This window comes from Scomber japonicus, chromosome 12 (genome assembly GCF_027409825.1).
Source record: "Scomber japonicus isolate fScoJap1 chromosome 12, fScoJap1.pri, whole genome shotgun sequence".
Classification (NCBI taxonomy): domain Eukaryota; kingdom Metazoa; phylum Chordata; class Actinopteri; order Scombriformes; family Scombridae; genus Scomber; species Scomber japonicus.
Window position 1 is genome coordinate 12079316 of NC_070589.1, and position 15879 is coordinate 12095194.

At 40.4% G+C, this 15879-nt stretch overlaps 1 protein-coding gene across 1 annotated transcript; it reads right to left on the reverse strand.

The window, feature by feature from the left end:
* Positions 1–614: 614 nt before the first annotated feature.
* LOC128368760 (carboxyl-terminal PDZ ligand of neuronal nitric oxide synthase protein-like) lies at positions 615–15050 on the reverse strand. Its single transcript, XM_053329635.1, has 10 exons — positions 14946–15050; positions 14363–14434; positions 11985–12077; positions 11819–11877; positions 11577–11685; positions 6811–6940; positions 6238–6365; positions 2680–2841; positions 1615–1783; positions 615–1147 (listed from the first exon to the last, which is right to left on the reverse strand). Exons 1-10 carry the CDS (start codon positions 15048–15050, stop codon positions 615–617), a joined length of 1560 nt encoding a protein of 519 aa, XP_053185610.1.
* Positions 15051–15879: the final 829 nt, after the last annotated feature.

The window sequence follows — 15879 nt, forward strand, 5'->3', positions numbered from 1 at the left end:
GAGCTGCAAAAAAGCTGTGAAATAAAAATGGTGATGCTGAAGGTATGTTTCCCTAATTACAGTAGTGTATGTGGTGTGGATATCATGAAACTTTATCCACAAAAAATGTTGGAGTGGTAACTGTTATTTATATAAATGTATATGATAAAGACATGACTAGTTTAATAAAAACAAGCTTGAACATCTTTATAGTTATTCAGGACTCTGTAGGCTATTATTATTACCTATTATAATATTATTTAGTATGCACATTTATCTTTGAATGTGCATGTGTTGATCATATGAGGTCTAGCTTCAAGCTTGTTTTTATGAACATTTATCATTCATGTTTTATGATATAATTCTGTAAGTCACCACAGATGAGACAGAAAGTGAAAAATCTGAACTTAAAACAAAAAATCAGTCAAAACTTTCCTCAGAACTGTGGCAAGCAAGCACCCTTTCCTGCTGGATTCATTCCCAGCCACCCTAATTTTTACCTGCAGACGATGCAGTTTATTGATGTCACAAGGCATGATTTCTGGGCTTTGTTTGAGGTGATTCTGAATTTCACCTTTTTCTTATTGGGATGATGTGTAAGTGTAAAGTTGGCTACTGCAGATTTAAGAGCACCACTACACAGCCATTTCATCTCCTAAGCAGTCCGGCAGACCTTCTGTATTCAACACGTTCATGAGTCGAGCGGCACCCTCGATCCCCGTTCCCTCCCCGTGCCCCCAGCTGTCCCGGTCGTCGCTTTCATCTGTGTTTGATTCGTACTCTGATCCAATCCCTGATTCCCTGAACCGGAGCAGCTCCAAGGCTCCAAGGACCTGCTCTCCCAATAGCGAGCTATCATCCGTCACTCCGTCGCTGGGAGTCTCCCCTGTTTCCTGGCCTTGCTCCTGGTTGTCCGGTGTCCGGAACGAGAAGCGGAAGCACTCGAGCCGAACTCCACTACCGCTGATCCCCAGAGGGCTGGCATCAGTACCCATGGTACCTGGAGAGCAGGGCCCAGGGAGGGCGGAGACCCAGGCACTGTCACTAATCTGCTGCTGAGAGTGAGACACCAAAGGGCCCGTAGAGGAAGAAGGAGTAAGGGGTTCATGGGGCGTGCTGGGGGGCTTGGCACGGAAAGTGATTTCCAGAAGACTGTCCTGGGAGCCCACTAAGGACAAATGAAAAAAGAGATTAGAAGAAACAAAAAAGGCAAAACACAGAGAAAAAGTGATCGCACATTAACATGGAAGCAAAACATTACAAGAGAGGTCTGAGCAAAGCAGATAAGATTGTAGACTGGGATGAAGTCTGTGCTGACAAGATTTGATCATTCATAGCTATACAGTAGCATATCCCGACTGGCTACAATGCAGAGAGGCAAGAAGAGAGAGCAGCACTGAATCCACAGAGAGGGGTGCCAGGGGTATAATTAATTGTCTGCTAAAAGTGGATGAGAAAAGGAGCCATAAAGATAGGAAGGAAAGGGGAGAGGCAAAAACGTGACAAGAGAACAGGATGATTTTTGGATGGCATACAATGAGAGGAGGAAATGTAATGAAAATAAAGGAATAAAAAAGAAATACTGTATATTAAAAATAAATCTGAGCAGTAAGATAAAAGTGGATTTTCACTCACTAGATGTTAACTGGCCGGCAGCTTTGAGCTCCAGTTCTTGGATCTGTTTGACCAGCAGTGAAATGTGTTGTAGCAGGTCTGTGTTCTGCTGCAGCAGCCTCTGGACTCTGGTCTGGGCTTCGGTTCGAGCACACACCTCTACCGACAGCTGCCCCTGCAGCACGTGTACCTGAACACACCAACACGCACACTGTTAAAAAAACTAAAACAGACAATATTGCACACATGTGATACAAAGAGAGACAAGAGCAAGTCTGAGTAAAATCAAATGAGACAAAGCCAAATAAGCTTTCATTGTTATTTTCAAAGATTTTCTTGCACTAATGTTGTTTTATCCAAATTAGAAATATGTATTACTCTGTGGTTAAGAGGCAATCTGCTAATGAAGTTCCACAGTTAATCCTAACTTTAGTAGGTTTTTTTGGTCTAAAGATTCCCTCTTTGGTTCATTAATTACTTTGAGGTAATGTTTTACTTTCATCGGAAACCACATTAGAAGAGACAGCCTGAAACACATTAGCCTTGTGTATCAACTTTTTCCACTGAGAATCAGCCCAAGTGATTCAAAAAAGACTAAAGCTTGAAAAAGTTTGCTTCATATCTTCAAGGGTCTTCAAATGCATATTTAATCTGATGTGAGTCTGTATAAATTTAGAGGTATCAAAGAGATACAAATGTAATAATAAAAAATCCTTGCAACACCTTATTTAACACATCACTAAATGAAAAGGAAAATCATCATTCTCCACATAAGATGAGAAAGTGTGCCTCCTGAGGTTTTTTTTTACCAACTAGCCAGGTTTTCATTTTATCAATGTGGTCTCTGTTTACAGAAATGTTTGTGTCATGCAAGATGAAATTTTTACAATGATTTTAATTCAAGAATTTGAATGTACATTGTAATTTCACTGAGGGCAAATTTATAATCGTGCCTTTGTTTGTCAGGAAGTCATCAACAACCATGCTCTTAAAATTCAGTTCATCCCCAACAACAAAAGAGAAGTGTATGTCCTGGAAGCCATTCCTCTTAAAGCAGAAAAAAACACTATCCATTGTCTTCAGTACCTGTGCAGAAGCTGCCAACGCCTGCTGTTCCTGCTGCTGTAGCTGTTTCTGAAGGAGATGGACCTGGTGATCAGCAGAGCAGGGAGCCTCTGCTGCTGACAGACCCGATACAGAGGCTCCAAGGATGGGGGAGCTCAGCAGAAGAGAGGGGTCATCGGATTCCTACAGCAGAGATGATACTAAATTTGGTACTACTACTTTTAATATCAAGTCAGAGTCTGTGATGGTTTCATTAAATGTCCAATTGAAAGCAGTGATTTTACCTTTAACAAGCTCATGAAAGATGTTGTTCTGAACCGTGAGTGTTTGGAAGGACTTTCAGGAAAACCCTCAGCAACACAGAAGATTGATTGATACCGGATCCCACAAATGTGGTTTGTTAGGAATGAACAGAAGAAGGCCTTGGTAGTTAGATTGATCATAGCCTCCATGAACAAACCAACACAGCAGCACCACCCACAGACATACAAGTCTCTTTAAAAGAAATATGAGGAAAGCTGCTGCAGCCCTGAAGTCGATTGCTACATAATTCCCGGACAGTGTAGTGGAAAACTTAGTTACGGGCATTTGGCAGCAAAGATGCAGCCATTATCTTGCATACTACCACTTAAAATAAAGTAAACAAAAGGAAAGAGGAAGAGGGATATGGCTGTGGATGAGCTGTGCTGTAGATATAAGTGAAAGTATTGTAATTGGTGGTGTAGTATAACCAACAAACTTAAATACTGGAGTAATAGTGGGAAAAGCTTATGTGTAGACACACACCTGAAGAAGTTGTTAAAAAAGCAGACAGTCAGCCTTGTCAGTCTGAGCTCCTCAGGGAGAGGACAGCAAAGAGGATCTGTCTGTTTTCATCTTGAAAGAAATCCATGAGTGGATACTTAAACTACTAGATAACACTATTAAGTGATTTTAAAGGCGTTGTGATGAAATGTTAAACTCTATGTATTTTGTGTACCCTCTCTGCATGAATTCACACTGTTAACTTCACACTTCGGTTAGTGACTTTCATCTTTTCCCAAAAATGTGTGTGCAGGTGGACTGAGTAAGGTTGAGTTAGTTTTCATAGTTGATGAATCATGAGCACAGAGAGTGAAAGATCAATGCTTTATCTACCATGTCAAGGTGTTTAAACAATACAGAATCTGGCTGCATTCTGCTCTATTGAGGCTGATGTTGATGGAGAATGTTGTACTGTGGCTTGATTCTGTGATAGATTTAGGTGAATAGGTGAAACCCTGAGACAAGTGTATTATTGAAAGAACTTAATCTTTGAATGTGTGGGCCTGACAACAAGACAGAAAATATACTGAGCCTTAGAGCCATTTTCTTGTGTTATTTTACAAGCTGAAGATGGAAATATCTTGAAGTTACTTCACTTCAGTCAGACACCTACAATACTTTTAACAGTGTTGTAAAATGTTAATGAAGTTAAACCTTTTTTTGGCCATTCTGGGCAGTGAAAACAAACTGTTAACACAATATTTACATACCACCCCCTTTTACATTGATATGGTAAACATGCTAGCAAACGGTTTCCTTATGTAGCAACACTAGTATTCATTTGGAGTCATGTTTCTGCCCCCCTGATGAATGTACACTCAGTCCAATATTTACACTCCTTTTAGTTCTGTTTTGGTCACCACCAACTCCTGAGGGACATATATGGTTTTTAGCTGTTAAATGCACCACTATGTTCACCAGCTAGTAGCTAACTTTGTCTGTCTGCTGTGAGGTGCATGGACAGGTAGTGTGTAACCCCCTTTTAGAGAACAGCTATCAGCTGTTGATGCTAAAGAGGAGTTAATGCTAATGCTAATGAGTGAGAGTGAATGAAACCAAAACAATGGGCTGAAATATGCTATAATGCTCCGTAGAGCTGAGAGGAACTGCAGTGTCCAATGAAAATCAATTACAGGTTCATCATTATGAGCGGTCACTTTCATATTACACATCATTTGATCCATTAATGTTAATTTTATATTAGTTTTGGACCTCGAGTAGCACTACGGAGTAGTTTTTCATTAGTGGGTCCCTGTTTTTTTGTCTCATGGAGGCATGAGGATGACACAGTCGTGCCAATGGTTTCACACCGGTGTCAGTGATCTACAGGTGTGTGTAATGTACCAAGACATGCAGTGATGTAAACACAAAGGCAGGGAAGTAGAAGAGTAATAGCAAGTAAACATACAGGATTTTAAATACTTACTCAGCTTTGCAATTTTTATGAGAAAGAAAATGCATTCAACACTTCTGTTAAGTCTCAAGGATACACATAATTGGTTTTGGAGAGTAACAAACGAACTCCACAGAGCATCTTTAAAATTTACATTTCAAACTGGTCTTTTGTCATTTAAAGGTGTGTGCACTTTGACTGGTCCATAACATTATTAATGAGTCATTCACGTGCACTTACTGGTTATAGCAAAGACATTTCACCTGTGTTACAAAAGAGAGAGCAGCATCACTCAATCTAATTGTGAAGAGGGCTTCCTGATGGGCATTTGATGAGCAGCATCTATAAATAGATCTATAGATTAACAGGACCGGCTGCTGTTGGATGGTTGGACCATACAGGAATTATGACTCACACAATTATGTTAGAGTGCTGCGGTGGGAAGAGGGACCATGAAGGACACTGCCTATATGTCTAATCTGAGACAGGAGATCAATGTGGTGGACTCTCTTGACATTAATACTAGACTGTGAAGGACACTTGACCTTCAAATTACACACAGAAGAGGGCAAAACTGCACATGAGATCTGAACATATGAAACATTGTGGCAGAATTAAATCATGAAAATGTAAAGATAATTTCCTTGTTCTCAGATGACCATATAATTACATCTATTATATATATATCTATCAATCAATTCAAACCAATATAACCCTCATCAGCACAACACTAGTCTTTTCTCTTAAGTAATAAACCAAAATTTCCACAGAGACTGAGATGGAAAATGAGCTGACACATATCAGAGAGTAAGATAGCTGCTTGTCTGACATTACAGGATTAGTGAACCAGCGTGAGAGAATCATGCTGGGTTTTCATTAATAAATCATATGATCTCATCAATATTGAATAACCTCATGGAGCATTTCCTTAAAAACAACCCTTAAAGATGGGTTTGCTCCTTATACGTCCCTCAGTTGTGTTTTCTCATCTTCACACTGCTCCTCTTGAAACCAAACTTTCATCATGCCCCTCTGTGAGCTGTGAGCCTCCCAGAGCGATTTATTTACAGGACATTTTTATAAATGAAAAATCTCCCCAAAAATATTGGAAAAATATACCGTGCCAAACTACATCTTGTATATGCTCAGATGTTTATTGAACATGCAACTGTAAATGCAATGGGGTTTTGGGAAATAGCAAGAAATATACTTTATAAAAACCAAACAATTGAACCACTAGGAAAATGATCTGCAGATGAACTGATAATGACAATAGCTGGTAGTTGCAGAGTGATGCCATTAAGTGTTCATGTGCTTTAGTGTTTCTAAAGGAGTGAGAAAATAGTGGGACTGAAATGTCAAGGACAACTTACTGTCTCTACCTTTCCATCATTATCGAGGGCCTCGTCCTTTTTACTCTTCTCCAGGTCTGATGAAGAGACACACTCAATGCTCTCTTCTGTTGTGGCTTCAAGGTCGGTCTCCTCTGACAATGCAAATCTCTTCTTAGCTGTGGAGGGACCAGATACATACACTGTAGGAGAGGGATTTTTTTTTTAATGGTGTGGTTTTACTTTGAGCTTTATAGTGTGCAACACATCTAGAGGCAGTGACAGCAGCGGGTAAAGAGCTGGCAGAAGCCCACACAAGGTCTTTGATCAGTGGCCTGCACAGCTCACCAAAACCAATCTGCGGCATGGCAAGCTGCTACAAAACACTATGGCGGAGGATAATGACATCTATTCTCTGGGAGGTGTGTTTGTTTTCCGCAGATGCTCAGGTGTTTTCATTTGTGTGAGAGAGAAAGCAAGAGGGAGAGAAGAGGAGAAGGCCTGAGGAGTTTGTGTGTCTTGTTGTGTGATAAGAAAAAAGAAAAAAGGTGATGACAAGGAGAACTGGGAGGGGACTGGATTTGTGGATGTAATTTTGTGTGTATGTGTGTAGATGTAATTCACCTGGCACTGCCTCCGTGTCATCCGCCTTCCCCTCCTCGTCCTCCTGGTCAGTGCTTTTCTGCTGCAGGGTCAGCTGATGACACACATCGAATGCCTGACCTACCGTCCGCACAATCCTCATGGCTTGAGACTGGGAGGGAAGACAGAGATAAAAAGAGCAAGAGTGTGTGTATGTGTGTCAGTGTGTGTGTGTGTGTGTGTTTGTGTGTGTGTTGGGGTTTTGAGAGCAGGGGCGGGGAAAAGAAGCAGCAAGAGCACAAGGGAGGATGCAAAAAATGAAGGGACGCAGCAGGGGAGAAAACGAGGTGCCAGAGGACTTGAGCAGGAAGAAAGTAGGCAGGTAACGAGAAAGCGGATGAAAAATAGACACAAGGAATGCAGGGAGAAAATAGGGAATGTTGGGGCAGAGGGGGAGGTGAAAAATGAACACAGGAAGGATGGAAGGAGCAAACAGCAGAAGAGATAGAGATCAAATTAAAGTTATGAACGCCGAGCTTCAGCTGCTTGTCCTTGTCTATCTGCTCTGCATACATTGTGCTGTCATGGTGATGGATTGGTCCATTTCGGAGGAAAGTAGCTTTGATGGCATGCAGAGAGAGTGAAGATAAGTTTGTTGTTATTGCACAAGGCTCACTATGTGTGTCTGCAATGTCAGGTCATCCATCAGAGATTAATTTGAAAAAATCACAAAAATTTGCCAATAGATTCCAAAGATATAGGATTCTGTTGCATATGGTCAGATGATTTACAATTCAAAATCATCTGTATACTATAATACAATTTACAATGCAGCGTGTTCACTCGGGAGTAATGTTTTCAATTTGGCTTTAATCATGTTTATACTGAAGGATTTAAGATATGAGGTATTACAGGTCTGATACACAACACAGGTGATGAAAAATGAGAAACTGACTTATGTACATGATGTGAAAAAGACCCCCCCCCCTCCATAAAACAAAACAAAAAACTTTAGTGAGAATAAAGGGATAGTTTAACATTCCTGGAATCTACTCATTTAATTCCTTGCCAAGAATAAGCTAAGAAGATTAATATCACTCCTCTGTCTCCATCTGTCTAGTAATTATAAGGCTACAGCTGGCAGAGAGTTAGCTTAGCTTTAACCATCAACAGGAGAAACAGGGTAAACATCTAGTGTGGCTATGTCTAAAAGTAAAAAATGAGCCTATCTTGTTTGATTAGTCTGGACAAAGTGTTAAACCTGTTATTTCAGCTGTTTCCCTACATTTCCAGATTTTATGCGAACCTTAGACAAGGTACAAACATGACAGTGGTACTGAGTAGGACATGTTACTAGATCCGCATCGCACATTGCGTTCCTGGACCAACATTTGCTTTTAACCAATCACAGCCCTCTGACATCATCAGTGTACTGCTCCTGTGCTTCATAACTGATTATTTGTTTAAGTAATTTTTAAACTTTAATTCCAAAAATGACCTTACTTTCACTTTGTAAGGAGTTGCTGCTTTTTTGTCTTACATGCAAATACATTTATGTTGTGCTGACTAGAAACACAAACCATTTGAAGTGGCTCTGGGGAATTGTGATGGACATTTTTCATTATTTTATAGACCAGCACCAAGATATATTGATAAAATGATTTTAATTTTATTATTTTATTAGAAAAGAAAATAATTGTTGGTGATATTGTTCTATTGTCTTTAAAGGCTTTTCATTTTTATTCTGTAAAAATATAAATAGGAAACAGATTAAATATTGATTTTAATGTGGGTATTAGTTTGTCTGTCTGAACTCTGTGGAGAGAAATATCAATGTGGCTTGTGAGACACCAGCACTACCCTGATCTCCTGATCAATTTCAGGGTTTCTATTTCATAAAGCCCTTATATGCAGTCCAGTGGCGGCATCCTAAATCCAATAGAATTAAACTTGATCCACCATGTCCTTCCTTGATCTGACTAGAGGTGACGTTTTGTGGTTTCTAACAACTGAACAGTGGAAAAAGCATCATCAAATTTAATTTATTGTTGTCTGCCTCTGGAGGATCATCCTGCCTCAAGGCATTCAGTCAATATGTCAAGACAACTCAAGCTTGAAAGTAGTTCAACCAGTTCAGTGCAAAACAGAAACAAGAAATAACACAGTAGTTTTAATTTTGGTTTAAAATCATCAAGGAAAACATCCAACCCTCCCAAGGCTTAACACAAAACTCTAGAGAAGTACTGAGCTGACATGTAAGCCCTGCTGGGCCGCAGCATGCAGTGATGAAAATGAATCAAATCTCCTCTTATCATCAGGTCCATCTCCTCCTACTCAGCTACATGCTTGGTCTGCAACACCCAGATAAAGCTCTGTGTCCCTGGGGAGGCACCGCTGGCCGTGTCCCTGACAATGAGGTGGGTGTTCATTCGGCAGCGGTGAAAATGTCTTTAACTGAAGAGTGAAAAACCCCCTCTTCTTTTCTCTTCCCACCAGAATGATTAGTATTCAGCTTCAGCTAAGCCACTGTGTGTCTGGTATCCATGGTGAAGTGATGGGAGTCAACCTCGCTGCTGCTCTGTCTTTGTCATTGAGGAAAAAATTGGCTCTGCTTGATATGCAGATATGTGCAAAAAAACACGCCTTTTACCACAGCACATTTTAATTGGCCATGTATGTGAGACAATGTGCATAATATCATCATTAAAATGATGTACAGAGCTTTCAGCTGAAATGACGGACTTGCTGCAGTTCATATTTGTTTGCAGTCCACTTCAAGAATAATGGTAGATATATTATTTTTTATTATTGTCAACAAACTTAATGAAAGACCAAAACCAACAATATGTTACGTCTGTATGCAACAGTATTTTGTCTCTCAGTGTTTTCCCCCATGTCTGTCCTCTAGCTCTAAAGATCAACGTTAAAAAAGGAAAAGTTTGGCATTTTTGGAAAATATGCTTTTGAATTCTTCTTCTATTTAAGCGAGACTTAAATAGAAACATTGATCAATACTGCTCTCACTTCTTAATGTTAAATATAAAGCTGCCACCAGCAGTTAAGTTTGCATAGCACAGCTGGAGCTAGGAGGACAAAATCAGCCTACCAACACCTCTGAAACTCACTAATTAGCACATATGTCTGTACCATGTGTGTATCAGTGTGTTTATTCGTGAATAAGTAGAGCTGGTAAGTGAACTGTGTTGTCTTTGAACATAGCCTGACTAGGTGTTTCTCCCTGTTCTTCGCCTTAATGCTAAGCTAACCAACTACTGACTGTAACAGACACGAGAGTGGTGTCAATCTATTCTTCTACTCTCTGACAGAAAGCTAAAACAACTTATTGACCAATATGTTGGTTCCTTTAAAAAAAATGTCAATAGCATACAGTACTTTCATTTTACAACAATACTACTAGGACTAATTTCAACTGTGAATGTGGTTCTCTAGTGAGTGTTTACAGCAGTAGCCTATACCATCTTAGATTTTGGATGTTGTGATATTGTGTTATGGCATTAATGTTGTCTTTTCCTGGTTTTAAAGGCAGGATTACAGTAAAGTGATTTAAGTTTCTTAACTCAACAGACTGTACTAACTGTTCTATCATTTCCCTTTACTCATTTAGTCATTATATCCACATTACTGTTGATTATGTATCAAAAATATCATTGTGTAAATATTTTGTGAAAGCACCAACATCATCCGTCGTCACGGTCTCCATTTCCACTGCTACGCTGATGATGTCCAGCTTTACATCTCCACCAAATCCATCACCACCATAACACACTCCAGTCTCACCAACTCCCTCACTGAAATAAAATCATGGATGCAAGCCAACTTCCTCAAACTGAACTACTGTATGACAAATCAGACATCGTTATCATCGGTCCCAAATCCCTCATCAATACCACCCATAACTTCCACCTCACCACTGACACCTCTACTTTGTCCCCCTCCTCACACATCTGCAACATTGGAATTATCCTTGACAGTAACCTCTCCTTCAAAGACCACGTCAACCATATCACAAGGACTGCCTTCTTCCACCTCAAAAACATCGTTCATCTCCGTCCATCACTCTCCTTCTCTGCCGCTGAAACCCTCATCCACTCCTTCATCACATCCAGACACGAATACTACAACAGTATTCTTTATGGCTCACCATCCAAAATCATCAATAAACTCCAGTACATACAGAACTCTGCTGCCCGCCTCCTCACCCACACCCGTTCCCGTGACCACATCACCCCCGTCCTTTGTAATCTCCACTGGCTCCCTGTACCACAATGCATCCACTTCAAAGTCCTTCTCCTCACCCACAAAACTCTCCATATCCAGGCCCCCTCCTACCTCACTGCCCTACTCCACCGCCACAAACCTTCCCGCAACCTCTGCTCTGCTGACGCCAACCTCCTGTCCACCCCCCCCCGTACTAAGCACCGGACCTGGGGTGACAGAGCCTTTTCCATTGCCGCCCTCTCCCGACCCTGTACTGACCTGCCAACATTCAAATCACTACTCAAAATCCACCTCTTTAGAATTACTTTGAATGTATGATTAATGCCTGCGTCAAGCGTTTTATTGTTTTATTTCATTTTCTGTGTTCTTTATTGTTTTTATATTTATTTTAATTCATTGTTCACTGTTTTTTTACGCATGCTTCTGTAAAGCGTCTTTGAGTACCAGAAAAGCGCTATACAAATAAAATGTATTATTATTATTATTTGATTTGATTTTTTATTTTTATTTTTTTACAACGAAAGACTTATCCTTTCATCATTTTCAGTTTTTCAAGGAATTTAACTTACCTTCCTCTTAGACTTGAAGACATTGCAGCGGAAAATGTTGCTCTGTCCATCTCGTGCTATATAGCTGAAGATCTTTAAGTCTTGAGCATCATGTGAGACATAGAAGATCCTGTTGAGGCAAAACATTACATAGGATCACATGGATTATTTTCTGGTTTGCTGTCTTGTTCAGTTGGTTACAAGCACCCTGGTAATTGCTTTGGTTAACTTGTTTTTGATTTAATATCATCAAGAGGGCTTACCTATAGATGGGATCCTGCGTCACCAAGATTGTATTCTCATCCCACGTCCACCCTTTTCTCTGTCACAATGTTAAAAACACAAGAATTGAAAGAAATGTGTTTTTTACAAGATAGCAGAAACAGTTGACGGTATGTAATCAAATAAAATGGTATTTAAAGGACTGACCTTCTTCTTTTTGCGTAAAATCACTTTGACAAAATCAGTGGATACAACAATGTTGACCTTCTTTTTCTTTATTTTCTTCAGCTTGAATTCATACTGTAGAGGAAGAGTGGTTGAAATTAACAGGCTTGGCAAAAAATGATTAAAAAGTGGCATTGCCTGTATTAAATATCACATGATCCCACTGTCAGAAAGCTCTTTACATGAAATAAAACAAAATAGTAAATATAAATATAAATAATAAATGAATCAGAAAGGATCATGCCAATGGAAAAATATGAGTGACTATCTTCTTCTCAGGGGAAATCTGAGATTGAGTAAACACTGAGATACTGTCAGTTTCTGTTTCTGGGAGCTGTTTAAGCTTTCAAAGGCTGACTTCCCACAGGGAGGTAGGCATGTTTGGGACACTTTCATCCCTCTCTATGATTAATACTCAAGCCTGTACCCTCTGCCTTCACTTCAGGCTCAGACTCCAAATACCAGGGCTTGGAGATCTAAGAACAACCAGGATTTATGTGGAATAACACCCCTCGCTTTGAAAACATCAGATGATTAATTGATCACATGAATTTCTGTGAAATCACCAACCCCTTCTTCAGCGAACGAACCGCCACCATGCTCTTTTCTGATGACAGTCTTGGATATTCTTTGTCATCTTTACTTTCGTTTATGTAAAAATAACAACCCTACGCTGTCTCTTTTTTCAGCTGGATTGGACCTGTCCTCCCACTCGTTTCTTTTATTCTAAAATGTCAATCTCAGAATAAAAGAAATCTCACAGATTGTTATTACAGACATGACAAATGATATATGGTGACTTCAGGCCTAATGAATCTGGAGCACTTTTTATTAGCCTGTGACCTGTGCAGAAGAAAAGCCCCTCATAGGATGGTTCAATGAGCTCTTCTTGTCATACGCTCTTATCCAGATCATCCATCTTATAGTTGTGTGGGAGTTTTTCTCCACATGCAGCCAGGAACATAGATGCTCAGGTGAAGGACACAATTCCCGTAGTGTGTGCATGAGTCTCATCTAGGCTAATGCTATCCATGTAGTCCCTACGTAAACTGGGACAAGAGTGCCATCCATCTCCACACACACACGCACTGCTGTCAGAGGGCAATGAAGTGGAACAAAAGAAGTGTTCACGCCACATTTTCATGCACATCCACCTGAAACCAACTCAGGCTTACACTGCCCACAAGCAAACAAATACTCTACAGGTTAGGTCAACTCACCAGTCTTATCTCTACAGCCACTCCGAATACTTTAGGTTCTTTTAAGGGCATGCAAGCTTTTGAATATTCAGTGTGTGTGAGTGTCTGCCCAGAAGCAGAGACTCCTAATTACTGTGCCATTACAGAGCTCACTAACAGCCACGCTTCTTTACTGACTGGCTTTTATGTTATCCATTTTAATCTCGCCCACGCTTAATATAAAGCTGTTTATTGTATTTTTATTAACATACCTATTTGTCTCTTAATGCGTTTTCTTTTTTCCATGTTTTTCATCTTTTATCCAATTATTTTGCTTTGTAACCTAGCAGAAAAGCACTTTGCAATCTCTGCTTTTGGATACATAATACAGATGTTCAATTTAAAGTTTGTCTTTTTAAGGGCATGAAAAATTGACACACTTTGCCAATAAAGGCTTAAACTTTTGTGTGGCTATTTTTTTTGTTCTATTTAACCAGCAGTACAGAAGAAAATCCCTTTCATAAGAAAAAGATTTGTAGAGACAGATCATTGAGATTCTTACACAATACACCAATGAGGACATTCAAACGGACAGCATCATTAAACTCTTGGCCAGAGCAGGACAAATAGCCATTATATTGCACTGTACAAGGGATCAGGATTAAGTCCCTCTTGGGTGTCACTGGGGATGCAGCCGACCTCCGTGTGACACAACAACTTGGTTGTCAGATTAGATCCAACAGCTGACAAGCAGCTAAATCCTCTCCTCTCTGTGCCTCTGTAACACTGCAGTGATATGCCATGACAAGGCATTGCAGTGGCCTTGTCTGGTCTGAAAGGAGACTCAAGAGATGGTTGGTTTTTCCCAACGGTATCGCATATAAACCTGAATGCTGTATCTCTCTTCAGCCGTAAAATCTTAGCTGTCCCATGAATCCTGCTGTTTTAAAAGGCTCCTGACAGCCCACTGAATCTGCCGACTGTGTGGTTTTACACAGGCTGGCGATTTAAGAGTAAAGGAGGATGATGAGGTGATGTGTCTCAGCACTGTGCACAAGGTAAAACACAAAACACAAGAGACAGGAAAGATTAATGTGAATGCACTCCATCAATTGCTGGGTCATGACTGCAGGTGAAGTTTATCTGCATGGTTCAGGGAAGTTACATATTCACATGTCTTACTCTGATTCTCCTCATTGCAGCGACTATCTCCATCCGGCTGCCAGGGCGACCCACCTCCAAACTGCCAATGTACTGCAAAATGTAAGAGAAAGATTGAAAGATTTGCAAGTTGACTTGCCACTGATTACTTGATGAGTGCTGTCTTGGCAGATTGTGTATTTCACTTGTACTGGTTTTGACAACCTCCACATAATTTTGGAATGTTGACTTTGCAGATACGCTTAAAACCAAAGATTCAAACTTTCACTGATAATTAGAAAACTGTGAGAATTGTTGTAGCTTATGGCAGGGTTGTAAAAAAAAACTGTATAAAAGAACTGTGAGTTGTCAGTTAAAGCAACATGTCACCAAGCAAAGAGGGTCAGACATCAATTCAATCACAAACAATTGAAAGTAATGCAAAGCAAATAAATGATGAGGTATACAAATGTTAATAAACACCACCAACAACATTGCAAAAAATATTGATTGTAGTAGCTGATACATGAATATACTCCTTTTATCAATATGTGACACAGATGATCCTCATGTCTATAATTCCTCCTGCCTTCTAGAAAGTATCTGTTGCAGAGAGGGTCCTTACCTTTGCCTCGAAGCAGACCCCATGCTGAAACACCTCGTCATTGTGCATGGGGATCCTCAAATCATGCGCGTCATCTACTAAATTATACTTGGTTACTCCTGGCATCGCTTAAATGATAAGCTGACTTGTACCCGACACTTGTTTTACGACAGCGCTAGAGACCTGCAGATATGCGCATCTCCTCCGGGCGCTGCAGCCTCCGCACTCTCCTCACTCTCTGGAGGTCATCTGGGTTGAGCCACGCCGGTCGCGACGGATTGATTGGTTGATGGATTCAGTTAAGGTGCTGATCGGTGATCGATGTGTGCGCTCTCCAGTCTAAGGAGGCACGACGGAGTAGCAGTGAGCACCACCGCCGCCGCCGGGGTCCAGATGACGCACGGATGTCAACACATGATGCTTTTTCCCTCTCGAAGCACCGCGGCATCAATGTAGGCACTAATTGATCAGAGTGAGTGATCAATATTCAGAAGCAGCAGGCATTAAACTGGTTGTAAGATCTAACAAATGAAGACAGGCTCTCCGTGTATCAGCAGCTACACCTTGTGTTTAGTTGTATGACATCTAGTGGCATCACAAGGAACAAACAAATCCCCAAATCACAGTCTCCCAGTAGATTCCAGGAGCTCCCAGGGGTCCGTGAAGGGCTCTTGGTTTCCTCCAAGGATAATGTAGCTTATGATATCAGAGAAATTATGCACAAACACAGTAGAAGTATGATATATAAACAGAAAGAGGCTATACATATCTCTTTGACAAAAAATATGAATTAAATGAACAGCAATGGTGCTGCAATTAACTTACACAATGACATGCTTTTAACCCTGGTGAAACTCCTGTACATAAAGGTGACGAGATGTTAGTGGGCTTTTCTCACACTGACAGTTTTGACATTTACTCTTCTGCTCTGCTCTTCATAGTAAGTTGGCCAGAT